The sequence below is a fragment of the Montipora foliosa genome, chromosome 1 (assembly GCF_036669935.1).
Source record: "Montipora foliosa isolate CH-2021 chromosome 1, ASM3666993v2, whole genome shotgun sequence".
NCBI classification, from domain to species: Eukaryota; Metazoa; Cnidaria; class Anthozoa; order Scleractinia; family Acroporidae; genus Montipora; species Montipora foliosa.
In genome coordinates, this window is record NC_090869.1 from 50,314,920 (window position 1) to 50,342,065 (window position 27,146).

At 39.2% G+C, this 27,146-nt stretch overlaps 1 protein-coding gene across 3 annotated transcripts in view; it reads left to right on the forward strand.

The window, feature by feature from the left end:
- Nucleotides 1–27,146, forward strand: part of LOC138000401 (rho family-interacting cell polarization regulator 2-like) — a 39,348-nt gene extending 12,202 nt beyond the window's left edge. For 2 of the 3 annotated variants that reach the window (XM_068846795.1, XM_068846804.1), the window contains exons 8-31: nucleotides 1,156–1,219; nucleotides 3,573–3,616; nucleotides 4,962–5,045; nucleotides 5,298–5,339; nucleotides 5,733–5,819; nucleotides 6,458–6,519; nucleotides 7,643–7,774; nucleotides 8,422–8,488; nucleotides 9,745–9,889; nucleotides 10,164–10,225; nucleotides 11,383–12,015; nucleotides 13,783–13,824; nucleotides 14,337–14,369; nucleotides 14,461–14,566; nucleotides 16,105–16,175; nucleotides 17,312–17,405; nucleotides 18,249–18,369; nucleotides 18,947–18,987; nucleotides 19,364–19,416; nucleotides 19,545–19,641; nucleotides 19,882–19,928; nucleotides 21,095–21,178; nucleotides 23,706–23,796; nucleotides 24,490–24,703. In XM_068846795.1, the coding sequence (XP_068702896.1) occupies nucleotides 1,156–1,219; nucleotides 3,573–3,616; nucleotides 4,962–5,045; nucleotides 5,298–5,339; nucleotides 5,733–5,819; nucleotides 6,458–6,519; nucleotides 7,643–7,774; nucleotides 8,422–8,488; nucleotides 9,745–9,889; nucleotides 10,164–10,225; nucleotides 11,383–12,015; nucleotides 13,783–13,824; nucleotides 14,337–14,369; nucleotides 14,461–14,566; nucleotides 16,105–16,175; nucleotides 17,312–17,405; nucleotides 18,249–18,369; nucleotides 18,947–18,987; nucleotides 19,364–19,416; nucleotides 19,545–19,641; nucleotides 19,882–19,928; nucleotides 21,095–21,178; nucleotides 23,706–23,796; nucleotides 24,490–24,560 (2,373 nt within the window). In that variant the 3' untranslated portion in view covers nucleotides 24,561–24,703. Of the gene's footprint in view, nucleotides 1–1,155; nucleotides 1,220–3,572; nucleotides 3,617–4,961; nucleotides 5,046–5,297; nucleotides 5,340–5,732; nucleotides 5,820–6,457; nucleotides 6,520–7,642; nucleotides 7,775–8,421; nucleotides 8,489–9,744; nucleotides 9,890–10,163; nucleotides 10,226–11,382; nucleotides 12,016–13,782; nucleotides 13,825–14,336; nucleotides 14,370–14,460; nucleotides 14,567–16,104; nucleotides 16,176–17,311; nucleotides 17,406–18,248; nucleotides 18,370–18,946; nucleotides 18,988–19,363; nucleotides 19,417–19,544; nucleotides 19,642–19,881; nucleotides 19,929–21,094; nucleotides 21,179–23,705; nucleotides 23,797–24,489 lie in introns of all 3 variants that reach the window. The other variant, XM_068846787.1, reaches the window with a different exon arrangement.

The following is a 27,146-nucleotide window of genomic DNA, read 5'->3' on the forward strand; positions in this document are numbered from 1 at the left end:
GTGTATTCTGAGCCAATCAGCATTTGAGCATGTGTCAAGGTAGCAGATTGCGCGTGAAGGCTGTCAATTGACACTCAATCCTGATGATAATCAATTGACATGATATGTACGTCAGTCATTTTTTGTGCGCAGGTTATGGTGGGAAAATAAGAAAAGCAATTATAGCAGTTTAAAAATTAATTCTTGAGAATCTTTTTTTTCGGGAAATATACTTCGCAGCCCGCTGATTCAAGATTTGCAAAACAAAAAATTTGAGCGAGATGCTCAAATTTACCTTTACTGAGACCTAAGTCTCACCTAATAAAGTGAGGGAATTCTAATCTTCATGTATTTCTATGCTAATAGCTTTGGCAGTGTCACTTACACATCAATACCATAAATAAGAGCTTTCTGGTGCGGCATCTTTGATGTGCGATTCGTTGATCCTGTTGAAAGGATCTTTGTCACATGAATTGCTCATGGATTGTTGAACAACCCTCAACTGTTCTTGGGGAATTGCTCATGGATTGTTGAACAACCCTCAACTGTTCTTGGGGAAGCCGTTCTGGGGGCGCTTATTAGAAGGGGGGCACTTAATGGAATAGGGGTGCTTTTTAACAAAGAGACATTCAAGGTGGGGGGGGGGGGGGGTGCTTATTGTAAGGAGGGTGCTAAATCGAATCATTATGGTAAAAGTTGTGCTGTAGTTAAAAATTTTGCCAGGTATTTTTTTTAACTAGGTTATCTTTTTGGGCCAGGTAGATATTTTTTACCTGCTAAGAGGTAGATTTTTAACCCAACTTTCTAAAAAGGTTTTTTTTTTTGGGGAGGGGGGTCTGGTTAATAGTTGGTGCCTGGTATTTTAGGGGGTACTAAAAAGATTACCATATCTGACTTACTTTTCTTTTTTCTATTTCCTCATCTTCACTTACTTTCTCCCTCTTTCTCTAGCTATCCAGTTTTTTTTCCCTTACTACATGTACCTCTAATTCCGAGACATTACCCTAAGCTAAAAATAACGCCAACCTTTACCCTTACTTATTGTTGGAAATAAGCAGCACTTTGTCTTGGATGTCAATGCATGCATCTAATTATTATTTGCATTTCTGGACGTAAGTGCAGAAGGCAGCACTGATTTTGTTATCCTTTGGTAACTCTTTCCTTTATCTTTCCCAGAAAATGTGTGCTATTGAGGAAGAGCTTGAGAGCAAACTTGGAGTTTTTAAATTTCAGTTAAATGGTGAGAACAATCAGAGTTTGTACAAAGTTGCAAATTGAGCAGAAGCAATAGTTATGGAAGCAAATCCATGAGTTTGGTGTCTGATATTAAACAGATACTGTACATATTAATTTTGGAACAATTTACACAAACATTATGCATTCAGTATTAAAGTTCATTTTGTTTCATTTTACATGAAGCGTTACTGGATATGGAAAAGAGGAAAAAGGAAAGATTTTATGTAAATCAAAAGAGTTTTTATTTTATATATTGTGTGGTTCCAGAAACTATCCATACCTCCCCCATGGAGAGTTGCCGAAATCCCGAGGGGTGGTGGGATGAGGGCAGGGGGTTGGGTTCACAAACGTTCCTGTTTCCAGGGGGTTTTAAAATGTAAGTTCGATTGAATAAAACAAACTTAAAACCTTACCCACTTCTCAACCGATTCAGGTAACTGAAACAAATTTAGCTCCCTGTCCACTGATGATGGTATCAGTAATAATTTTTGTTTGTCCTGCAGTTTTCAGGGTAGTTAAGACTTCGTACAGACCTGTCACGAAGGTGTTTTTCACCAGTGGAAACCAATTGTAATAAAATGGCAGACTGAATCTACATTGGTTCAATAGACCCCTTTCAGTTAATTGCCAATGTGGCCCCAGTTTTTCAAATGATGGATAGCACTATCCACCGGATATAAGTGATTTATCCAGTGGATAGCGCTATCCATCGTTTGAACAACTGGCAATATCTCTTCATGGGATAAATAACGGCATATGATTTATATTCTCTACCCATCCGTCTTCAATTGCAGAGTATGGGTTAGCAGAAAATTGAGCAATTTTAATACTTTCCGCTCATAATTTATGTTGGTCGCACCGTAAGGTAAATCTCTCACGACAGAAAAAGACGATAATTATCCGTAGTTGTTAGAGTGTTTTACTTCATAAATCACATGGAGGATGTTGAAAGTGAAGGATAAGAAGAAAGAAGAGGCAACTTCTTTTTCAGAGCTGTGTGAAACATTTGGGTGTTACACGTACATGTTGCGTGACAGGTTAATTTCTTCATCTGCGATGAAGTCTGCTAATATTGAAGTCTAGCTGCACAAAGAAGTTTCCAAATGGCTTATTTTTCACAAATACAGTGAATAAAAACTGCTCCAAAACTTTTAAGCTGCAAAGGAGAAAAATGTCATTGGGTTTTTTTTGGAGCTAGAAAACAGACGTACTTTGGAAATTATGTGAGTTTAAACTGCATGTATGTACAGGTAATTTGATACGTTGCTGTGGATCATTGTACATGTTTAAATGCAAGCTTTCAGAATGCTGTTTTAGATTATCAGAATAAAAGCAACTCAGGTTCCTTACAACTCAGGAAAACGTCTCAATGAATTGAAGTAATGAAGCTTTTTGAGATCTTCTCGCTTAGTTCAGTTATGTAGCTCTGCAAGATACACTACAACTGACAGCAAATCATGTGTTTTATTTTTGTTTTGTTTTGTTTTGTTTTTTTTTTTTGGGGGGGGGGGGGAGGAATAAGCTTTCCAGGGGGAAGGGAAGCCTTGTGGAAAAATCATGGAAATTCCAAGGGGAGGTGGGGTCTCACGAGCACTTTTTGGAAAGCAAATTCCAGAGGTGTGGAGGGTTAAAGAGCAAAAAGCCCTCCATGGTTCGGGTATGGATATTTTCTGGGTATTGACCTGTTTGTAATTCAACCTTTTCTAACGACCTTAAAGTCAGCTCCAAAACATTCCATAAGTCAGGGGCATAGGCAAGGGGGTCCTAGGGTGCCCTTGACTCCCCTTTAAAAAACAAAAAAAAAAAAGTTAATAAAAAAAAAAACAGCACGCTGTGTGGATGATGGCATGGAATATTGTTATGTTTTATTTTACAAAAATTAATATCTAGTGGGGAATTCAGGAATTTCAATTGCATATCCAAATTTTCCAGGGGGAGGGGTGGGGGGACATGTCCCCTATTCCTCCCAGACACTGGCACCTTACAGTGCTCATCCCCCCCCCCCCCACACCCCTGTAACTGCAATAATTTGTGCATACCAATACAGTTATTTACCTCAATGGGTTTTTAGGGAACGAAAAAAAAAAGGAAAGTTAACATTAGTTCTGTGACATTTCTTTATCTCTAGAGCCACGATCAGTCTTAACTTGCAAGAGCAAATTTAAAGATGTTATGCTCCTTAAATGAATGTTTTTGAGGCATACATATAAAAATTATTGTTTAAAATTCCAAGTCAACCATGGATGACAAAGCAAGATAAACAAATGCGAACTACATGTACATAAACTCTGTGTGGGAGTCTTATGTGGTGTCAAAGAGCATGTCCATTTATAATCATTATTCTGTTGATTTTTCAGCCCTGTTGGCCTTCGGAAGACTGTGTAGTGGTGACGTCTATGATGTATGTATGAAACTGTATTGACAAATTGGCTTATTTTAGTGCGATAAAATGGTAACTGCATGTTGTTCATTCATTCATGGTTCATTCAAAGGTTAAATGTCTTTGTTAGCAGGGCTTCATATATGTTAGTTTTGGTCGCATGAACTTAATAATTTTACTAACTGTGGACATTGCAACCTAATTGATAACTACGGTCACAAACTACTGAAATGTATGAGAAAATGTAGTTTTGTTGTAAGCTGTTACTTAAAGGAACATTTCTTTAATTTACTGGTAGTGATTCTCATTTGTGGTTTAAGGTTTAGGGCAGTTGTTTTGAGAACTCCATTAACCAGTCAAAAGCTATGTCCCCTCCATTAACCCAGTGACTTGTGGGAGCGAGACTTAACAGATTTCACTCTGTCTGATGCCAGACAATAGGCGGTAGTCATGATAGCCGCCATGTTGGTTTTCAAATTGTCATGCAAATGAGCCATGTGTTATGCTGGGGGGCAAACATTGGAAAAAGGCAAATTGCACAGAAATTCGACTCATTGAAATATTGAAATAACATTGCTACATGTAAAAGTACAGTTTAGAATTTAGAATTAAGTACCTTTTATAATAATTTGATATCTTTGACATTTTGATTTTCTACTTCGTTATCTGCTCATTTTAGACTAAAAATAACATGGAAGTAACTTGTGTGAATGATTCTATTTTTAAATTACAGTAGTAGGTCATAAACATTCAGTTAACATGAAATAAATCATCTGTGAGGCTAAGATGTTCATTATAACCTCTCGAACTTGTGTTGTTTGCCCCCTCAGAAGTGTGTAGCTAATTTGCATGATAATGGCAAATCCAACATGGCGGCCATCGTGAATAAGGTCTATTTTACTTGTAACTGGGGGTGTCCTAAGGTGCCTGAGGACTCAATGTGTTAAATTTCTGTTTTATTCAGGATTTTGCAACAATTTGAGAAAATAACTGACTTTAACCTAAAAAATCTTTCCATGCATGCCAATTACAGTGTATGCCTGGAACCCAATAACTTTTTTAAATGTCTTAATTGCATTAAAGTTGCATTTTACTGCACAGTTTTATTTCACTGCTTATGACAAAAATATTTATGACAAATGGAAGATCCTGGACCAGTTCACTCTTGAATACAGGCCATTTTCAACTGCTGGTGCAGTTTGCCAGATACTTAAAACACTGCATATATATATATATATAAGGGCTCACTCATGACAAAATTAATTGCTGGTATTGCCAGCCATCAGCAATTACCCGTGCATCCTCTGGACACTCAATTGCAAGGTGATACTGTTGTAAGAGAATTTTGCTTTGATTGACTGTTCAGGTACACATAAAACATGGAACGTCATTCAAGTGGAAAGGCAGATGCAAAGTAGAAAGAGATGGACAAAAATGGACAGATAGTGAAGTAAGTGGAGATTCCGATTCATACACAAATCTTTTACCTCTTCCATGAAAGGTATACCGTTTTATGGTGTGAGGAAAGCTGTGTTGAGCCAAAGAAAGGTGCAGAATAAAAAAAAAATAGGTGTCAAAAGCTTTAATAGAGGCACATTAAATAAAAGAAAGTTTTGATAAATGATCATGAAGTGTAGTATACACCCTGAAAAATAAAAATCGCAGAAAGAGCTTCATGTCAAATTTTCTTTTGTCGGTACAGTTTACATTGAAGCCTGCCATTGCTGATGGATTTGCAATCAGGGTAAGTTACATGTAATTATAATCATTGAACGAGAAAGTGACCCAAGGAATGTCCAGCTCTAGTGGTTTCTTTACTGCCAGGCAGGGTACCATAAATGCGAGAGGCATTGTTTCAAAACAAGAAACCAACCTGGTAGTTTATGTTTGATCAGAGGGAAAAAGGAAAGCTGTAATGTACCACAAACCAATTATTAAAGCCTTCATTTAATGCAAGAAAATTTTCTGTTAAAAATCGGACTGCATGCATGTAAACAATGACTATTAAGAATGCTTATTGTCTGTTACCTCCTTGACAAAGACGTTGCCATTAAAGCTCTTTCTGGAAGCATTTTAGATTATTAGAAAATTAGTATAACTAATATTTCATTCCTGTGTCTTTCTGTTTTCATTACAGGTGATGGAGATGAAAAAAATTCAGTCAAATGTACAGATTGGAAATATTCTTCTGAGGTCAAGGAATTACATCAAAGCTAGACCGCAGGTGTGATTTGTATAGAAATTTAATGTGACTCTTTTCTCTTGTTACCTTGACACTTTTGCCTGTACGTGATGATGTACATTTAACTGTTGGGTTTGCAAGTACGCTAGGTAATTTTTTTTTTTTTTTTAACATATATGTGCTTGTAGCCATCTTGATATTTTTGTGGAGTGTGAATCTATGGAATTTGATGTAAGCCTATCGTAGTTGTAATCTTAGGAGAATCGAGTGTAGGAATAATGAATAACATACATTGTACAGTCCAGTGAATATTCATTTACAAATGCCTGCATCGTCTCAGATACTGTACACTTGGCATTCAATGCAGTAAGCCGCATGCCCGAAAAAAAATATTGAGGCTGCAATTACTGAAAACAAAATTAATGTTACAGTATGTTTTGGAAGATTCAGGGTATAGATTTGATCCATATGTATGTACATGTAGGATATTACGTAGCAGCGACAAGATGTGAGTTGAGTTGCTCACTTGTGACATATGGTTCTTGCCATGAAACGTAAAATTCATATATTCAAGCTAAGGTACCGGTGTAATTGTCTTTTTATTAAATGGCACAACATTCGTTTTTGACTCTGTACACCAATGTTACTGAAGGTATTTCTTCTTGTTTCCTTTTTTACAGATTATTTCGGTGCCTCTCAATAGTACAGGATCAATAAAACTCAAGATAACAGTAGAATGGCGGTGAGTGATTACAAGCTGTTGCACAGGCTTACCACCCACCAAGCTTGTGACAGAGTGGTGATCATGGATGTTGGAGGATTCGAAACCAGCAGGGGATGGATATACTCGTGAAGAAATCAAAATGAATTTAAATGTTCCCTTTTACCAAAAGAGCATTCGGGGTAGTCGGACAACCAGGCATTCATCAAATTTAAGTGTCATTGCAAGAAATCTAGAAGGTTAAAAAGTTATAAATTTATGAAGTTATAAAGAACTTATAAATTTGGTCAGTTAAATGGCCGCCGTTATCTCGGTTTAAAGGAACGTGGTCAAATCTTTTTTACAATACAATACAATACATACTTAATTGACCGCTCCCCATAGGGGCTTTTCAGGGCCAATGAAACACAACGAAACGACGGAACAGAACAACAACAACTGTTAAGAATCCCAACTGGCTGGAGACAAACCAGTCAAAAGCATCATTCTTAATAATTTTAAATTACTCCAAAATGATCCCGAGACTGGTAGAATCTTTTCGCAACCTCCACTTATTTCATTCAAACGCGACAAAAACTTAGGCAACTAACGAGCAACCCGGCACTTTGAAATGCGCGCGCTCACGATGCAAAATTTGTATTTTCATTGTTAACACTAGCAAGATATCGGGACCTGTAGCTCCAACAAGTGAGAGCTGAAACTGAGAAATTGTCATTGAGGCCCAGTTCAAACGTCAAACTTTTCATGTACCGAACTTAAATCCCTTATGTGGGTCGACCCAAACAGTGAAGTTCATAGGGTTGATTCAAACGTCGAACTTAATTTTTCGAACTTATCACTAATCACGATGTACAATGCTTTTGTGAAAGAAGGGGATTGTGGGACACAAAGAAATTATACAACTGCGTGCATTTTATTCAGCACATGAGAAGTTCGACGTTTGAATCAAAGTCGCTCCACAGTCGATTTTCCCATGTAAACCACTCGAACTTAATTCTTGGGTCAACCCAAATTAGTTGTGTCTAACTTAATTGATTCAAACGTCGATCTTTTTTATGTACCTTATTGAATGAATTAGGTTCGTTACATTTGAGTACGTGAAAAGTTCGACGTTTGAACTGGGCCTGAATTATTTTGTTTGCAGGCCATTTTCGGGGAAAGAGGAGGATACGTTGCGTTGCAAAAGACAGAGCTTACTATCAGAAGTAATTTTCCTTCAGCCAGCTGCAGTGACCACCACTGACATACCTGCACTCGGTACTACAGAACGAAACAGGTCTGTTATGGCGATAATTATTGTGACTTGGAGTGTTTTGTGCTTCAGTTTGGTTTTCTTGTATTTCATGTCAAAGAAATAGGTTGGACAATTTCTCTCTCGTGAATATACAGCTGTACTGTAGGCATACTTAACACCTGCCCAATGAAGCTTACAATTTCTGATTTGTTGGAACTGGGTTTAAGGACGGTACCTACTAATTCAAAGATATTAACAAAAAATCTTGAACATACTTCAGAGTTCATGTATGTTCATGTATGATTGCGCGGGGAGTGCGGCGTCCTTGAGACTGTTCCAGGTCTGGGCAACGAAAGACCAGTCCAGGACAAGCCAGGATTTGCTTGCTGATAATTAAACAGTATTAGAACGTTATGGGCTTCCGAGTTTCTCCCAGTCATCTTAGGACAAAAAGAATTGTTCCTTCATATATAGATACGGTTGAGGAAACAGGATTCGAGTGCGCCAGTTCAAAGATATGGGCATTAATTAAGATGCTAGCTGCAAGTCCAAGTTGACTTATAGGGGTTATAATGAATCACGAGTGGCGTGAGCAAGACTTGAAAGTCTTAGCCGGATAGTATTATGCTCTGTATAGAGCAGGTTCTTTTATTTTTCTTTAACATTGTTGCTATTGGAATTCTGATCAGTGAAAACCTTGGAAAGAGCAGTTCGGCTGGAAGCCACACCAGTGATCCACGTGTTCATGCAGATGAGGTACGCAAGTTCCAACATTTTTTATTCGTTACTTGTTTCTCTGCGCAATTTGTCTTGTTCCTATTGCGAAATGCTATAGACTTCGCTTGACTTGTAGTTGTGATTATTAAGGTAGCAAGACAAATTACAATGCCGGAGCCCGGCGAGCAACGCCGTCATTTGTCTTTCAGTGACTTTCTGGGAATGGTCAGAGACAGTTGCTGCAATACAACAACAACAACAACAACAACACTTTATTACTCCCCATAATATATAAGAAATAAAAATTTATAACAATAGTACAGACGATGATAGGGGCGCTGGCTGCCCGAAATAACCTAAGAGTTAAAAATGCCAGGCAGCCAGTTAAAAGAAAAGATGTTTAAATGTTTAGGTCAGGGACACAAGAACAAAGAAAACATAGAAAACACACACAAATAGTTAAGTAGACTACCAGTATATAAAGAGACTAAAATTCATACATTGCAAAACAGTATTATTTCCATTTTAAAGTTACCCAGACAATGTACAGATGTCTAGTAATCTTTGATGAAGTGCTGTTTCATTTTCTTTTTAAACAAAGACAATGAAGATAATTTGATATCTTTGTCAATGGAATTCCGTACTGATGGACCTTGAAATCTGATATTGAATATACCATAATTTGTTCTTGCTTTTGGAAGATAATATTTCCCTAGATTTTCTGGTCATTAAACTGCTTTTTGTCAACATATAAAATACATTTTCAGCACTGTCTGTTGATAGCAACCATTTATTGAATTAAAGTTTAACCGAATGAAAGCGTGTTTGCTGTAATTTAATATTAAAGTGTTCATGGAACCGATTGGTCGTTTAAGTTGATTGTCATTTGGCCTTAATTAACCTCTAGATCTAGCTTGTATGTGTTGTTTTCCCATTTCAGACCACTTGATGTTACTCTAGAGAACAGATTCTTTCAAATGTCTTCTTATGCACGTGCTTCTGTACGAGTAACTTATGACAAAACAAAAGGAAAATTCTCTTGGCTCACATCACGTGGTCTGAAATGGGAAAACAAAACGTACAAGCTAAAGAGGTCAATGGTCCTTATTGGAGTTGAGCCTGTAGGCACATTTTCTTTTGTTTAAAACTACATGCAAAAGAGGCATAAGGGTCAGTTCAATACAAAATGACCCCTTAGCCTCGTTCATGTGGTAAAACCGCTGATAACTCCGATAAGGGCTATTGCCACCGGGTTCATGTGATTACATATACTAACCGATGTGATGTCCTAACAGGTTGCTGAAGATATCACAGATCCAGCAGAGGTCGTGGATGCCGCTCTGTCTTCTGTGATCTCTGAGGAGCCTCAGCAGTTTCGACATGCAACATCTTTAGACAGTGCTTTGCAGCATCTCATTCCTACACTGCAGAGTAACAGAGGTGAATTTTGAGTACTTGGTATCAATGCCTAATCTTCAAAACAGGAACCGCTGAAAATTTTTGTTAGTGTAATATCTTACTATCAGTGATTTTAGGTGACAACAACATACACCCTGGTTGTTTTCCTGCAGCTTTTTCTCGTGGAACTTACTACCGAAAAAAAAAGCCAACTAGCGAAGGAACATGAAAGCACTTCGTTTTTTTTGCTTGGCTTGCCCTTCAATACTGACTTAGTCCATTGATATTTAATCATGTTTATGTGCACTTTTTCTAGATCAATTTCCGGAACTCGATGCCTTTATAACATTGCTAGAGAAATTGGAAGAACTTATCAAGGTACAACAATCTTTTCCGATTATTTTTTGTTGTGGATATAGTTGTACATTTAGATTGGTTTTTGGACTACAATTTATAACACAAAATATCAAAATAAATATTCTGGCCAAAAACAATTGCAAGATACACAGAGAATCCAATGAACCGAATCCTGAATGAGATGAGAAATAACGACGTCACGCAGGCTAACCCAGGGTCGAACAACAGATCTCATAGCTTGCAAACATGACCACGTGGTTTATTTATACAGGGCATGATCGTAACTTTAAAAAAGAAGTGCTCTTGTCTTCTTTAGAAAGGAGGGATGGCGCAGTGATGATAGCATTCGCCTCCCACCAATGGAGCGCGCGTTCGATTTGCATACTTGGCGTCACGTGTGGGCTGAATTTGTTGGTTTTCTAATCGGATCCGAGTGGTATTTCTCCAGGTACTCCGGTTTTCCCTTCTCCTCAAAAATCGTCCTCCGATTTGATAGGGCGAGTTTCAATCGAGTGTCGTAAAACCAAAACCAAAGTAATTACTTTGGCCAATCAAAAAAGAGGGAGACAATCCAGTAAACCAATCAAAACTCGAAGTAATTACACCTAGCCGACAGAAAGCGCGGGAAAATGTGCACACCCAAGCCACGAGTTGGTTTTGGTTTCACTTTTGATTGGTTGAAAAAGTGGCCCGAGAACGTTGAACCAATCACTGAGTGAAGTAATGCAAAACCAATGCAATTCGCTGATTTGATTTCTGTACACTGCCCCAGCGCTAAATGCACTTGACACTTAATAAAGTTTATTATTATTGTGGGTCGACTCTCGTGCATGACTATGTGAGGATGTCAAACAAAATACTATCCACTATTTATGACAGAGAAGAAATCCTAACCAGCTCTATCCATTTGCAGAAATGGTGCAGTATGGTGTTAATTTTCGTAAATTCCGAAAGTATGCATTGTAGCATTCATCGCTTAGTTAGTTCTTTTGAATTGTCCATTTCCTGACACGCGCGGAAAGAAAATTTGCTTTCATTTCAGTCCCAAGTATTCTGTAAAAATGGTTACATTGCTCTTTGTTTTGCGTAGATATTGTTCATAGAATCCGTCCGTCCAAATTGAGCGCTGCAGTACAAAATGCATTGGCACTTGTTTATCTGTTTATTTTTTTTTTCAGAAATCGTCCCTAACAAGATCCTCTATTTCTTTGTCTGTTGAGAGCGCCCTGGAAAGTTTTGACTTCCTAGAGCAGGACGCTGCTGATGAAAATGAAAGCACTCCCCGCAGTATCGCAAGTGGGGGCAGTGAGTGTCACGATACAGGTTACAATAGTACGGATGACTATACCAAGGACTTTGTGGGGGAGAGTGCGGCAAATGCTAGCTACATAGTAGACTTCTTGACTTGTGACAAAAGTGTGGACGATATTTCGGTTGCTAATGAAGATGTGAAATTAACTGACAACTCGGCGAGTAGCAGACAGCTTGAAGGAGAAAATGAAGAGAATGCGGATCTCATATCTCCTCGCGATGCCCCGAGCTGCATTTCCGATATATTTTCTTCTTCTTCATCGTCGTCGTCTAATGCTGGACAAAAATCACCGATTTTAAATAGAGTGGAGTCAAGGGAAGAAGCGACTAAAGCTTTTTCATCTAACACCAGTTCGCCAAAGAAAAGAATCGAAGCAGTTGATTTATCATCAGCGGATAGTCCACAACATAGTAAGACTCGGTCGTCAAGGGCAACAAGTCCCAATCTTTCCTCATCATACGGTGCAGAAGCGACTGTTGGAAATAAAATCTTGGATAAGGTAGGCGTTAATCCCAAGGCCTTTTCCTCCAGCTATATAGCACTCTTTCATGTTGTTTAAGATGACATCCATACACGATATGATTTTACACGTATTTTAGGGTACAAGCGAACCGTCGTGAAAGAGCCTTGAAATGCGGGCAGAGAATGACCGACTATGCAAAGCTTCATGTAACAAGTAACAGCATTTCATAGCTCATGCAGCACTGATGTACAGTATTACGCTCTGAGCACTGATTTCCAAACGATTGGTTTCCTATTGGAGTGGGTTACTCTGATTAAAATGTTTTTCTTTTCAATTGTAGCCAGCGTCACTGGCGCTTCTGTGGGTTTTGGGTTGCTGTTCGCCTACAGAACTCGCAAAACCGCCATCGGCAAACTCTGGTACAAAGAGAACCTCCACTCCTTTTGAAGATTAACTTTAAACCGGAGGAAATAATGCATTGCAATCAAAATTGTTTAAAAGATTTTCAATAAATTCTTTTTGTCAGAAAAAGGTAATTTTAGAGTGGCCTATTTTCCCTTCTAAATTTCCCGGGCGCCCGCAATCTTGAATAATTGTGACGTGTTATCACGTGGTTTGTTGCTTGTTGCTCAAACAGAAGGAGCTTTTAAGTAATAACGAAAAGCAAAATTGTAACTCGTGACAGTTTTTGTCGATGAGGGCAGCCGAAGAGTTTGAAAACAAAATAAGCTTTTCTGAAGTTCATTTATTTCGGATACAAAACGCTTTCGTTGATTGTAATTACTCTTTTCTCTTTGCTTTTGTTGAAATTTCGCTATTACTACTAGCCGGAATTCTTCTACTTTTGACGACGGACCGTTTTTTATTATGGCAAGAGAAAATGAGGGAGAGGGGGGAGGGGGGGAGGGGAGAGGGGGGGGGGGGCGTGCAGGGGCAATTGGTCAGGATAGGTGAATAGACCTTGTATGCGTGATGACGTCTTACCAGCTAATTTCACCACCATGCCAAGTTTGCACAAAATTATACACATCATTTGGACATGCAAGACCGTTCACACGTGGTTTTTCTTTAAAGCTGTGCTCCTTTAGGATGTAGCTCATGCTAAAATTTTCAAGTTTGATTTGCGAATTCGAGGCTTGGTGGTGAAATTAGCAAGTCAGAGGTCATTACGAATAAGGGGCTATTTCACAAAAGTTATTTTCAATCTCCTGAAAAGGGAATTCCGTTTCCCGAGACGCCCTCGACTACTAAGCATGACGTTTTATGAGCCTATCCGGCATGTGTGAGGGCGGCTGTGGGTTATTCAGTATGGCGTTGTCACGTAAAAATTATAGTCTTTTAGATTCCGGATGAATGTTAAAAGTAGCCTCTCGGGTTCAAATTCTTCAGTAATTGCCGAAAATGTTTCAGATTACTTCATTTCACAGTCTAGAAAGAAATTGTAAGCCATACAAGGATCTACTGTTGGGCGAAAACGTGTCCTCTCCTTGTTTTTACACTGGTGGATTGACCATCGTGGTGCCCTTGCCTTTGTAATCTATCTGAAGTGGTGTTAGTTTTTTATGCACTCATTTTCAGTTACTGGATTCATCACAATCGCTTTTCATGATAGAAGAAACTAAATCGATCGATTAATCGTTTCTTCCCTTCAAACGTTTCTCTAAGCCGGATGTTTTGTTCTATGAAGATTAATTACTGTTTTTTTTCCCTTTTTGTTTGTTTCGTTATCTATCAAGAAAAGACTTGAGCAACCTTGTAAATGATAAAAAGTACTAGTTACTATAACCTTGTTTGACTTTCTAGGTCATCCTTTGTCATTTACAATATTGTGAAGAGGTATCTGGGGTAAGTCATGAAATTTAATTTAATTCAATTTAATTCAATCAGTTTCAAAATTCATGTCAACAAAGGATTCCTTAGTATTGATGTACTGGTAGATGCTAGAAGCTTAATATTCATTATTATTCTGTATTGATCCAGTGAAATGGCCAGACCATTTTACATGATTAATGATGAGACTTGGATCAGCCTAACAGATTCAAAGTTCCCAATGACCGAGAAACTAAGAAAACACAACATGCTGCCCAATTGAGTTTGAGGTTCAGCGGCATTTTGAAGTCGGCAATTCGAACCGGTCACTGAGGATTTCATTTCTTTTCAGTTAAATCAGTACTTAGCTTTTCCTTGGAGTAGAAGTAACTGCACCGACCGGTAATCATGTCTGTTCCTCTGTGTGCCAAGACAGCTACCCCAAAAGGGCTGTGTTGTAGTCTTCAACTTCTTTATCGCTTTGAAATCTTACAACACAATTACTACTCTAACATATGTCAAGCATTATCTTTATTTTATTTTAACAGAATCTTGGTTCCTTTGGACCCATGAAATTCAAGGTTTGTTGATTTTCATCGTGATTTTAACATTGAACGCCAAAACCTCTCCGTCACTTCAGTCCGCTCAATTTTCTGTGACTTTTTTCCTCAGGAAATGGCAGCTCTTGCTAAATTCCGCCATCAGAGAGAGGTCCTCGATAGGCTTCTTAGCTTTGTTTTACATGTGGATGAAGTAAATGACTTAACTCTCCCGCAAAGTAAGTTGAAATGCTGAACATATGAAATGTTTAAGTAATGGTGAGTTTGTCGACTATGGAACAAGTGATCTATGTCACCGAAGACACAGCTGACTTATGCATCCATGAGAATACGTCACGGTTATTGTGGCAGTAAATTAATTATTTGCATTTTACGAGAGAATTTCGTGGTATCTTATATTTGAACTGCGTATTGCATAGAGGATATCACATGGCCACGCGGAGATACAAAACTTGTCTTCGAGTATTGAACAGTATTTCACGAGTGAGCGCAGCGAACGAGTAAAATATTTTTCAACGCAAAATACCTCCAAGCGGTCATGTAATGTTCTTTTTGTTATGTATGCATCAATGAAATACCAAACCATTTTGTAGTCTTAACGTAGAACAACGGTGCGATTTATCATGTAACCATAACAACGGTGAACGTTTTACGTGTGAAGATATGGTTTTACTCGAAAGCTCACCTGGTATTTCATTGGTGTTTATATAATTAATTGAATGCTTTAATACAAGAATGATCATCGTAGTTAGGGGTGTGGCTCTTAAGTACAGAAAGACAATGGTTGCTAAGGTATCTTTTTAGTCAAGAGTCCTACAAAAAGGCTCCATGGATGGTTATTTGAATTAACTTTTCCAATGGAAATCTGCCATCAGTTCAATCAGAAAATGCATGCGCAACTATTCCCTGTCTCTACCGTGAGTTTCAGTGAAAGACATGTAAAAACTCCGGAAACGAAAGAAAGAAGCGGTTTTTCACTGGATGGGAACCGTCCCATCATATTTCGTGAATTGTATCATGGATTTTCTGTTTGGACAAAAATGGAACTGATATGTTGAAAAGTGTATCAAAGGAGGGCTTTATGACGTCATAATTTTTTGAGAACTGTTTTTTTTTTTAAAATCCATGCTACAGATTTTGTGTTAGAATGTTCTCACACTGTTGCATTAAAAATTCCTGATAAACAGTTAACTCGCTGGCGCATGTGTAGAAAAGTTGAAAATTAAGAAACGTGGCCGGTATCGGCCTCAATTCTTCCTTAGGGCTGTGTTGATTTATAAAATGGATTGCAATGGGTTTGGTGGAAGAAGCGGATTACCTGAAAAGCCAGGTTTAGAGTCCAGGGCCGGGTTCCTGAAAGGTGTAATAACTCTATTCCAGGGATAAATGTGCTTTATTCCCAGGGACATTTATCCCTGGAATAGGGTTATTACACCTTTCAGGAACCGGCCCCAGGGCGTTAGAGTATTCTCTGTTTGACGGTTACCGTTGATTCTCTCTCTTGGTAAAATTGATGAGCTATTTAACAACATGACAGGACGAAAATTGTTTGGAAAGATTCAATCTCCTGCAGGAAGCGAGGAAACCGAGATAATGTCGAAAAGAATAACCATCAATCCGTAAAATTGAATCCAAGTTGTCTTCATTTTTATAGCTTAGCAAACATTATAATTTTATAAGCGAATCATTCAGATTGTTTTTGTTTGGCCGTAGTTGTCAACTAAATTTTATGTTCTCGCGTCTGTTACACTTTCAGTCAACCCCCGCCTGGCATCAAACCCTCTCTTGTGCGCTTTTTGGGAGAAAACGTGTAAGGGACAGAGCACGGTAAGTGCGATGATTTTTTGGTTTTGATGGGCTTGCATCTGCTCGCATTAATGACCGCACCGGTGGCTCAGTTGCTTGAGCATCGCGCTGTCATGTGGGAGGTCGCGGGTTCGAACCCCTGCCGGATCAACACTCATGATCTTAAAATAACTGAGGACAAAGCCGACGAAGTAACATACGTTTCATCCAGGGGCCCGTGAGTAGGAGCATGCCTCTGCCATACAAGCGCTAGGAGTCAACCTTTGCACGTATTTTTCTATTTTTAGAATCTCCACTAGTTCTTCGGCTCTGCGCGCACTGTTTAGAATGGCCAATCAGAATAAAGTTGTTGTCAAACGAAGACAATAATAGCATAAACAATGTATACAAACTGGTTTAAATGTGAGTGTCCTGCTTAAGGGTTAGTTCTAAAAATAGAAAGATACGCGCAAAGGTTGACTCAAGGTTTTAGTGCATTGGGGTGCTCCTAGTTATGGCTCTCGTTTGGACTGATACCGTTTTGGTAAATGCAGAGAACAGGCCCCAGTGTTCAAAGACGTAATAACTTTATCTAGTCCGGATAAGTCACTTTCCAGAGTGTAAAATATACTTCACGTTAAACTTTAGCCAAGGTTTTCATCCACGCCTTTACTTAGATGTGCTTGAAGTGTGCGTATTCACGGTTACGTGAACAAATACCGAAGGCTTTGCACAGACTGAAACTGTCAGATGGTGACTTGTCCACAGGATAAACCTTTGCGGCTTTTGAACAATTGGGGTCAAGAGATTGGCTGTTGTGAGCGTACGTTGATGTCAAAACGTAAAATGAGGTCATTTTACATTGTTTTGCAGATGATGGAAAAGAAAATTACTAAACTTCACTCGTGCATAGGACTTTCTTTGCCCTAGACCGTTGCCGTCATCGTTGCTTTTCTCTGCGTTTCCGTCTTGTCACGCAGTCTCTGTTCACTTTGGTGTCACACCCTTTTTCCTTTTTTTGATGTGTCACGCAATGTCATTTCTCTGTTGTCGTTACACATCCTCCCTTTTTTTCTGGTTGGGAGATATCGCGTAACTTACCGAAAGAGTCTGCGTCATTGACTGCAGCTGTATGTACTTAATTGTTAAACGTTGTCGCTTATTCTTTGTTTTCTTAGCTAATGCTTACCACAGCTGGTCAGCTTGTGAGTGCATTGGAAGATGGTTTCAAACAACAGATAACGCAAAGCTATAACAGGGTAGTCGACATTGGTATGTGTGTTGGACTTTATGAAAGCTCTTTATACTTAAATTTGGTTTTGAACTTCAGGGAAACGGTCAGTACCTGCCGCAGTATAGACCTCTTTCGTAATGGCGGCCCAATAAAATATTCTCAAGTTCTGTTTTAATGCTAATAAGCCATTCTAGCCTCGCTACTACGAGCAAATTTCAAAAGAATATTTGTTTTAAAATGAGGGCAGGAGGTCTAATTAACATAAAGACTGTGAAGGTGGTCGGCATTCATGAAAGTGGTTTATTGGTTGCTTCTAAGAGAACATCATAGGTTCTCTCTATACTTCAGCGCTAATTTCTAATTATCTTTGGGCGAATTCAAGAAACCAGCATGTTCATTGTTCTTACTTTTAGCTCCATGGTTTTCCCATGCAGAGCTTTAAAAAACCTAGTAAAGACTGAGGACAAAATTTGAAATTAGAAAGCAGGGTATTTAAAAGGTTGGTTGGGGGAAAAAAAGGATGAAAACAACTTAAGAAGCATTCTCTTTTGCAACATTGGTTTTATTGCGGGTGTGTTGTGTGGTTCTAGAGTATTGACAGGTTGAAGGTAAACCTCATTGGCACCCAAGTTAAGTGTTATGGCGGATGAGGGGCCTCTTGTTTTTATGACGTCTAAGGTGTGATGTCGGTCGGCAGATTTGCTTTGTTAATGAGCATTAATGCCTGTTACGACGGCTTTATATGTGTGAATCCTTCAAGGAAAGTCTGAACCTCGGTTCACGACCGCTAGGATCTCCCTTGTCACCTTCTTAAATTGCAATAGAAAATGCTTGAATCGTGAAGTAAGAAGTTATTCCTTCCATTTTGTGTCGACTTGCAGTATTTCCTTTGATTGTGGCTCGTATCAGTAGCCAAGATCCTGATTTGATTGACGTGCAACCCGAGGAGGAGGATGTTATAACTGTTTTTCAGTTTGAGCGTTATTTTTTGGACTACTGCAGGTTAGTTGCCATTCCCTGATACGGTGCATTAAGTTTATATGAAACGCTACCGTTCAAAGCGGATGGTAAGTCTTCTAGACGGCAATCGTGTGGGTTTATGGTTAGGCGGGAATTTCCGTCGGGGATCATATGTGCCTTGCAAAAAGGGAGATCAGGGGGGTGGGGGGAGAGAGAAAGGAATTCATTTTCTTATTCTCTTCTCCCCTTCCTCCCTCTCGCTTTTTGTGATAGAGGAATCCCCGATCACAAACCTTTCTGAATAAACAGGAGAGCACTGCCATTTTTAGGTAGCATTTACATGCCACCGTGGAAATATTATTTGTGGTTTGACAGATTTTTCGGGGCATTTTGTTCACACGGAACCTTGCATTATTTTCGATCCCTGCACATTTAAGTGTCGAATTGGGTTGAAATTTTGAAGTGGCTAATTTGAAAACCATTGAACATTGCAAGTTCTTGTGTCTTTTGAAGTATTTTTTTTTTAGAAACGCCATCTTTGGAGTACTCTCGTTGTTCTTCGATTAAGCTCCCTGAATGACCGTTTTCGTGTGATGATAATTGTTGTTTTTCATTGCAGGCCCAACTTATCCAAGTATATCAATGATGTGGCTTATGAACGTAAGAACTGAAAGCGTTTTGTTGTTTATGAACGCGGTGTCACGATGTTAGCCAAATATGGAAAATTCCGCTTTCCGCTTATAGGACGCCCCACTTATACCGGTTATCCCCCCCCCCCCCCCCATTTGTAAGTTCATCTTAAAAAAAAAAAAAAGAATATAACAGACGTAACCGTCCTCCCTCTTAAAGGCCTCCCTGGATTTCAGCCTGTTTTCTCTTCCCTAAAATCCCATTCTTCCTGGGTACGGTATCACTATTCAAAAGCCTCCCCTTCTCTCTTGAGACCAGCCACCCATTATGTGGGAAGTAGAGAGATATTTTAGGGCTTAGTTCAGTTCCTTGCGTATGACAAGATCTGCGTGTATTTTGTCTACAGTTGTAATAACCAAGCGCCTCCGTTCGCCCGAAAAGGATGCTGTTGTTGCACAGGTAACCTCAGGCTTTCGTTTACAGTAATGACGCTTGACCCTCGGTTCACAGGTCGCCGTGAGGACCTATGGATCGTTTCGGTTGGATTTGCTTTTCAATGTGGTTAACAAATGTTCCTTTGCTTATAGTTGAAGCAGTACGCCGAGATTCCTTTGACAAAGACCTGCTTTTGTGCTGTACTTTGTTTTCTGCTCGATGGTGAATTTCTAGGGGCTCACGCCGCAGGTACGGACTGACTCTATACACTTTTACACCTCCCCATCCCCTGTTTAATATCACGCGTTCAATTTTGTCCAGGGTTGCGAGCAATTACAAAATTTCCATATTTTTTTCTAATTTTCGTTAAAATCGTTACTCGTCGTTTCTGTCGTTTTCGTAGGACTCTCGCTGCGGCAAACTGCGTGTTCTTCCACTCAGCGATTTTTGAGATATCAATTGACCATTGTTTCCTCTTTGCATAAACAGAGGCCTATTTATTGCATTTGCAGAAGAATGGAGATTTGAGAAATAAGGTTGGTTGATATCAGAATCCCATAACCCAGAATTGTTGATTTGGCCTTCGCCCATCAGCTTACTGTATTATCTAACTTTAGAATACAGGTCTCGCCAAATTATGGGCAATTAGATTGGTCTGTAACCAAGTAACCGAACGAGGGAATGCTTGTGCTTGATGCAAAATTATGGATCGTGCAACGAACACAACGCAACGTCCCCCCTCCCCCCTTCCCCCTTCCCCCCTCCCCCCAGTAGCCATCCCAAAAATAGATAATACCGCAAGCTGATGAGCCCCATACGCCTTATTCCAAAATGGCAGCCATTTTAGTATTCTCTTGTTTGATTGCAAATTGGCCCTTTTGTTCTCGTTCAAGGTTAAATATGCTTTTGAATTTTACGTTTGAAAACGAGGCGAAAAGGGCCAATTTGCAAGGAAAGAAAAGAATATCTAACCGTTGGATCTCACTATATATGCTTTCTTCCGCTTTCCTTCCTGAATTCACATCTGAAACTTTGAATTTTTTATCATGCAGTTCGTGATGAAAAGGAGGGAAGACTCCCATCAACAACAACTGTTGGTAGCTTCTTTCAGTTCTTCAATAAGTCGGCAGCCATTTTGATTTTTGTGGTTGTAAAATATATGATGAGATGCACAGGGGGCAAATTATAATGGGTTGTGACAAGAATGGATACTCCAGAATAAGGTGAAACACTCAGTTTTGTGTAGGTAGAGTACCAAACGATCTTACTAGAGTTTTACGTGAGTCTAAATATGGTGTCACCAGAACAATTTATGAAAGCTAACCATTTCGTTTCGGCGCTTAGACCTAATCACTGGAGATCAGTGCCTAACTTAGCAGTTATTCTCTGCCTAAAAAGTGTTGTTTATCTGCCAAAGCGGTTTAACACTGAGGTTGTGAGGCATTAACAGGTAACTTCACCAAATGTTACACCTGTATGTGTCACGAAGTGTCACACCTAATTTTGGAGTATTCATTCTATTGTAGTCATAACCAGTTGTTACGTATGTGTACCCTGGGAATCCCACAATACCTATTAGAACAATAAAATTCAAAATGGCCGTCGTATCGTATATGAACCCTTTCATCACAAAAATTGAAATAAGAGAGGTGCGTTTCATTGAAGAAAATTTTCTGTCTTAATAATATCTGTTGTTTTATAGGCTATCGGTTTGAGCATTGAGGCGCTTGAAGAATCCGAAGAGAAGCTTCGTGAGGGAGCTTGCGTCGCGCTTACAGTTTTACAGGTGAGCGAATTGTGCTAAGAAGTTTCCTTGACATATAAAGGGACGTTGCTTGAGAACTAGGGAAGAAACTCTCCCGTATCCTTCGACATTGTGGCTTGGTAAATGTGATAAAGCGACTAAGCAGGATTACTCTTCACAAACGTTAATTGATTTGTCAATTGTTAGGGACTTGTCAGACTTGTCATGGGTGGGGATTGTTAGTGAAGCGATGAAAATAAAATGAACCTCTCAACGAAGGGGATTAAAATGTCCCGACCCTCCCTTGGAACTGGTCCTAAAATTCCATGACCCTCCCCTGGATAAATAAGACGTCCGAACTCTATATGCAGTGGTAAAAGAAAAATGATTCAGTTGAATTAAAACTTGTTACGAACATACAAGTGCTCTTTGTGTTGGAGAAACAAGACAAAGAAAAGGTTTTTGCTCAATGGGATGATAGCAGTTTTTACGACAGAAACAAAGACACTCACTGCGTTCAAATTTAATCTGAATCTGACTTCTCATCACTTGACTCTATGTTTCCTATATAACCAGGTATTGGTCTTCATCGCGTTCACTTGTAGAAACGGCATTTAGTAAATGGGTCCACTAAAACCTTATCGACTACCACCTCCGTGGAATTCAACCTCGCTGGGATATATTCCCAGTCCGAAAACTCCAAGGGCCAAGTTTATGAATTCGTTTCTACCTGAATTTTACAAGACAAAGTTCAAACATTGCAAGAATAACAAACAGTTTGTGAAAGAATTTCACGGAACAGGGAGGGAACTGTATCACTTAACACAGCAAATTGACGAGATCGACAACCAGATAAAGTCAATAATGAACAAAGAAAATCCTTCCGCAGCAGGAGCTGTCCTTGACGAAGATCATACCTTGATTCCTAGTGATAATATTAGAATCAACAATAACATGCAAAAGGCTAGTATGCAAATCATTGCAAGTTTAAGTCTCATTGATAACAAAATAAGAACTTTTGACTGCAAACTTTTTTGCCCCAATGGTAAACTGAAAAGTGGAGAAGAAGCTATCCACAAGTTCTTTGAAAATCAATTGGGAGAAGTTGCCCGTCTGCACAAGAAAGTGAAGGAAATTAATAGTCAGTTGACAGAATTACAAGAAAAGTGCTCTCAACTGTTTAAGGGTACATGCTCAAAGCCAAAAATAAGAAAAGTAACGTTAACAGAAACAAAACAAGACGAAGGCTAAAAAAGTAAAACAAAAAAGAATTGAGGCTAACTGTGAAGTGGTAATTAAAACCATTGCACCCCAAAATAATGCGGATAGTGATGCAGAGCCCATGGGCTCACTAGAACTCTATTATGAGGGAATAAGTACCCTAAAAAAGAAACAGTTGCCTTATATCCGATATGCATTTGACAAGGGACTGTTCACTATGGCTCGTGCTAAAGATGTTATCAAGCAACGTGGCATTTACTATGAGTGAGACTGAGGATGATAATAGGGATGGTGGGCACGACACTGATGATGATGATGATGATGATGATGATGGTAATGGTATAATAATGTTGAGGATGATCCAGGTGGTAGCACTGATAGTGATGCTGTTAAAGAGATCAGTTCTTCTGAGTGATATTTGACAGTAAATTGATGTGCGAAAGCAATACATGAGCTGCTTTATAAGTTGGGTTGTTGCATTTACACTTTCAATAGCTTGTCTTGTCAAATAATTGCATGCCTTGAGTTTTAGACATAATTTGTTGTCTTGTAAAACATGATATTAAAGTATCCCTTTACCATCATGGTGGCTTAATTTCTTGTGACCCTCCCTCTTTTCCTGTCATTTTTTTCATAACCCTCCCTTTGAAGGGTTCAAAAAACTGTGACCCTCCACTGTTTTCCCCCCCCCCCCCCCCTCCCACCCCCAGCTAATTTCTAACAGTCCCTTACACTTTTAATTCCTCAATTGGAGCGCAGTCGATTTAGTTGCAAATCAAGTCCCTCCGGTCGGTTTTGTGACACAAGACTCCGTTACTAAGCTTGGCTGGCTTCTACTGTTTACGAAACGGGAATAGACGTAAGCAGGAACCCATGAGCCGGAGCCTACAACTCTACGGTATTCGTGTAACGGCGTTTTCACAGACCGATTTATTTTTAGATTGAATTTCCCGCGAATGAGACTCCCACAGGAGACCGATGACCAATTACAAGAAATTAAGCTGACGTCATAGTGTCACCGAACCAGAACTGCCTTTGTTTTTTGACCTAATTCGCGGGAAGGGCTAGTCTAAAAATAAACCTACGTTTGAAAACGCCGTTTCACAGACGCTGTTTGGAAGTTGCACGCTCTAGATGGGCTCCTGACGTAAGCGTGCTTTCTGGCGGTAATGCGTCAATTTTTTTTTTAACATCACTCAATTTCAGATGGGAAGCCGTTCAAAGTAGTGTTGAGTCATTCTTCCTTTCTGAAACTGCAACGGGTAATTCTCGTTCTGATGCTCATATTTTCTCGGAGTGGTGACGAATGGACTAAGTACGTTCTCCACTTGTTTTCTGCTTTTTGCAGGCCAGAGACGCAGTTCCTCAGTTGCTGTACCTCAGTCGATGCGATGTACAGTCAGTTAAGTTTGCAGCTAGAAAGGCACTTTCGTCTTTAGGTAAGATTTATTTTATCTGTTGTCTTTCAGCACTGTCTTGTTTTACCGACGGTGGAAGGGTTTCTCTCTTTTCGCTTTGAAGCAATATCCGGCATTTTCCAAATAACCATTTAGAAATTTCTTGTCTTCCATCTGTTATCCAGAATTCATGTCTTTCTAGCTGTTAGTTTTAGAGAAGACTGTTGTAGATGTGTGAACTTCAAAATTATTTCGTTAGTCTGAGCTTCAAGCTTATGCCCTGCATGGATCGGTCAAATGAATGCTTCGTACCTAGAAAAGCGGGGACATTTCGTAAACAATAAGTATTGTTAAAGGGTATTGCACAGACCATATTTGGTCATTTCTAGCTAATGTAATGAGCGGTTTAGACAATAACCTACTAAGTGCCCAAGGGAGATTTAGAATTTACATTTCTACACGAACGGGAAATTGAAATCTTCGGTAGAACTGACTTTTTGACTGAAATTGCCTGCGGGGTGGTGTAACAGTTACATTTGACAGGGCACAAGCGGCCACTCAGGGTGGGTGGTGTATAGGACACCGACACCGATTCTCCCCGAAAATAGTGCCATTTATACACAACACTCAGGCCGAAAGAAAATTCAGTTAGCTCAATAAACTCAAAGAACAGTTGGAAACTATTTTCGCCTTGACAGTCTTACAAATGATTGTTCACTATTTGCCTTTTTGCAGGCGAGGAAGGAAAAGATGCCTTAAGAAAATCAACCTTGTCATCAAGTGAAATTGCGGGGCTGACGTTTTAAACGGCATCCTTGCCCAGTACTCTCAGGACTGAAGACTGATGAGCCAGAATTTCAAAGCACTTACTGCTACAGCAGCTGAGAAAGGACGTTGAGGAAGGCCATCAAAATGTGCCACAAACACATGCAACTTTATGCCGATAGTGATAACCTATATTCCCGTATTCAGTAAAATATGTTGTACATACTCAGCAAAACTGACCTGCGGCCAGACCGGGCTTTTGGAAGGAGTAACTCTACAACGCCTTTAAATTAACACACTCCGAGGTTGATATATATACTCCTCCTCCGGAAGAAAGCGAGGGATTCAATGTAACGTCATTCTGTCCTGCCGTAACGGATCGTGACTTCATCGTGGCTCAATCTGGTTGTAACCGTTGCCGTTGGTTGTTAAAGTTGCATGATGTTAAAGTAAGTTTGGGTGAATTACCAAACACGATTTTTCCAAAGAGAGCTGATGAGCGGGGTTATTCGCTCTGCTTGTCTTTCCTCATTTTGGCATGATTCGGACGCGAACGCGAGTTTAATTGCTTTTGGGGTAAAGAATTGATCGTAGGAGAGCTAAAAAATTGGCATTGGGTAGTTGAAGCAGCTCAACGCCAACGTAAACGTATACTTAAAAATAATTAATTAACTTCGTTTTTATAGACTCTTCTGTGATCTGTTTCACAATACGGGCGAAGTTCTAGTGATAACAGTGGTCCTGGTGCAAAATAGAGATTGGATTATTCACTGTTGTTTCGCGAAGTTTGTCATATCTTATCTTACATTAGTATGTACTAAAACAGTGGATAGATTTGAATGCGCGCTCTGATTGGCTACGCAAACTCCGAAGATCCTTTGCTATTCACCTCGGAGCAACTCGCGCGGGATTTGCGCCCGAAAATTCGGTGATGTAGCAGCTGATCCAAAGATAACTCGCCATTGGTTTGCAACCCAGACCACCAAACAATAGCTAAAACAATAGAAAGAATGTCATATCATTGTTTCCTGCAAGGGTTGCGAACCAATGGCGAATAATCTTTGGATCAGCTGCTACACTACTGGAAAATACTGTAATCGTTTCAGGAAAACATGAGTTAAAATCATCTTTTTGTGCTATGTTATCTCACTGTTTTAGTATACAACTATTCACCTCAGTGTCGGTTGATAGTGGTGGATATTATAAGGTCCTTACGTACGCAAGGACGACAACCACGCCAACGAGAACGTTGTCTAAAAGTATTATTTCCCGTTATTTTAATAATTTCGTGATAACTCAAGTCGTTCGGAGTGGAAATAAAATTGGCATGAACGGTGTGATTGTTTGGGAAGAAAATTAAAAATATTTCGTCAGGTCACGTCGTCGTTGTCCTATCGTAAGGTATACTTACAGTAGTATTTACCACTAGCCACCTCCACTTCATTGAATGGTTGTTAATTATCATTGTAGACTGTGGCTAAAAAGTTCTAAAATCAATGCTGCAAGTGCAGCACGCTTATTTTTCCACATTTATAATTATTGTTATTGAAAATTATCTATTATGTATGTTGTGTTCTATGTTTTTTTGCGGCGTCGTGGTTGACGTGAGCTTTGTCCCATTCAGTCAACGTGAAGAATGAGTGGTGTAGCAGCTCTCGTAACCTGCTATTGTTTCGTATTGTAAGCAGCTTCTATTGTTTTCAATTGGTTAGTCTTGGTTTTTTGGCGAGGGTAGCGAGCCAATTATGTTATACGTTACGCGAGCTGCTACTTAAGAATCGGTGATTTTATCTTCTGAATAATAAAGCAGTTGATAGACTGCGACGTTTCTGTAACCAGTAAAGTATGTTATAACGTCTGCATCCTCCGCATCCTCCGAATTCCCTTAATTCAGTTTTTAGAAGTGTTGAGACACGTTTAATACGTCAAAGAGGATAATCCATGTTTATAAAGAGTCTTAAAGCGATCGGGGTGACATCATTGAAAACGTAAAGATTAAAAATCCAAATTAATCAAAATCGCTTTTGTCTTTTCTCTGCTCTGAAAAGCAGAGGGTAAATTCGACGAACCTTTCGAGTGTCATAATTCCCTCAGTATCTTCAAAAGGAAGAGGTTTTAAGCCACCGATTTTCACGATCGTTTGTTACTTTTCTTATCTTTAAATCAGTTTTTAAAGCAAAACTATGGCAGATTCACAGATGGCTTTTTGGGCGCGAACGTTATGAGGACTTTCCGCGAGAAACGGGACCTTTGCCTGTGATGTTTTTCGCAGGCAGATTTTTGTTGTTATTCGGCGCAAAAAGTGCAAAAAACATTCAGGGTTCGTGAACTTTCCATTCTTTACATTTCTCATTATGTCACCCACGTTTATGTATTATTGAATGACCCCTGTTATATAGAAGTTAAGTGTGGGTTAGTATTGTTTGGCAAAATGAGTATAAATTAAGTTCGAAAAACAGTTAAAGAATGGGTTGGGGACAAGGAGCCCCCCAAGCGTAATAATAACAGAGTATTGAAATTTATATTGTTTAATAATTATTATATTATTTCTAATATAAACCAAATGTTTGTATATGATTAAGGCTAGTCAGGCTTTGGAATTTTGACATATATTACAAGCGATGACT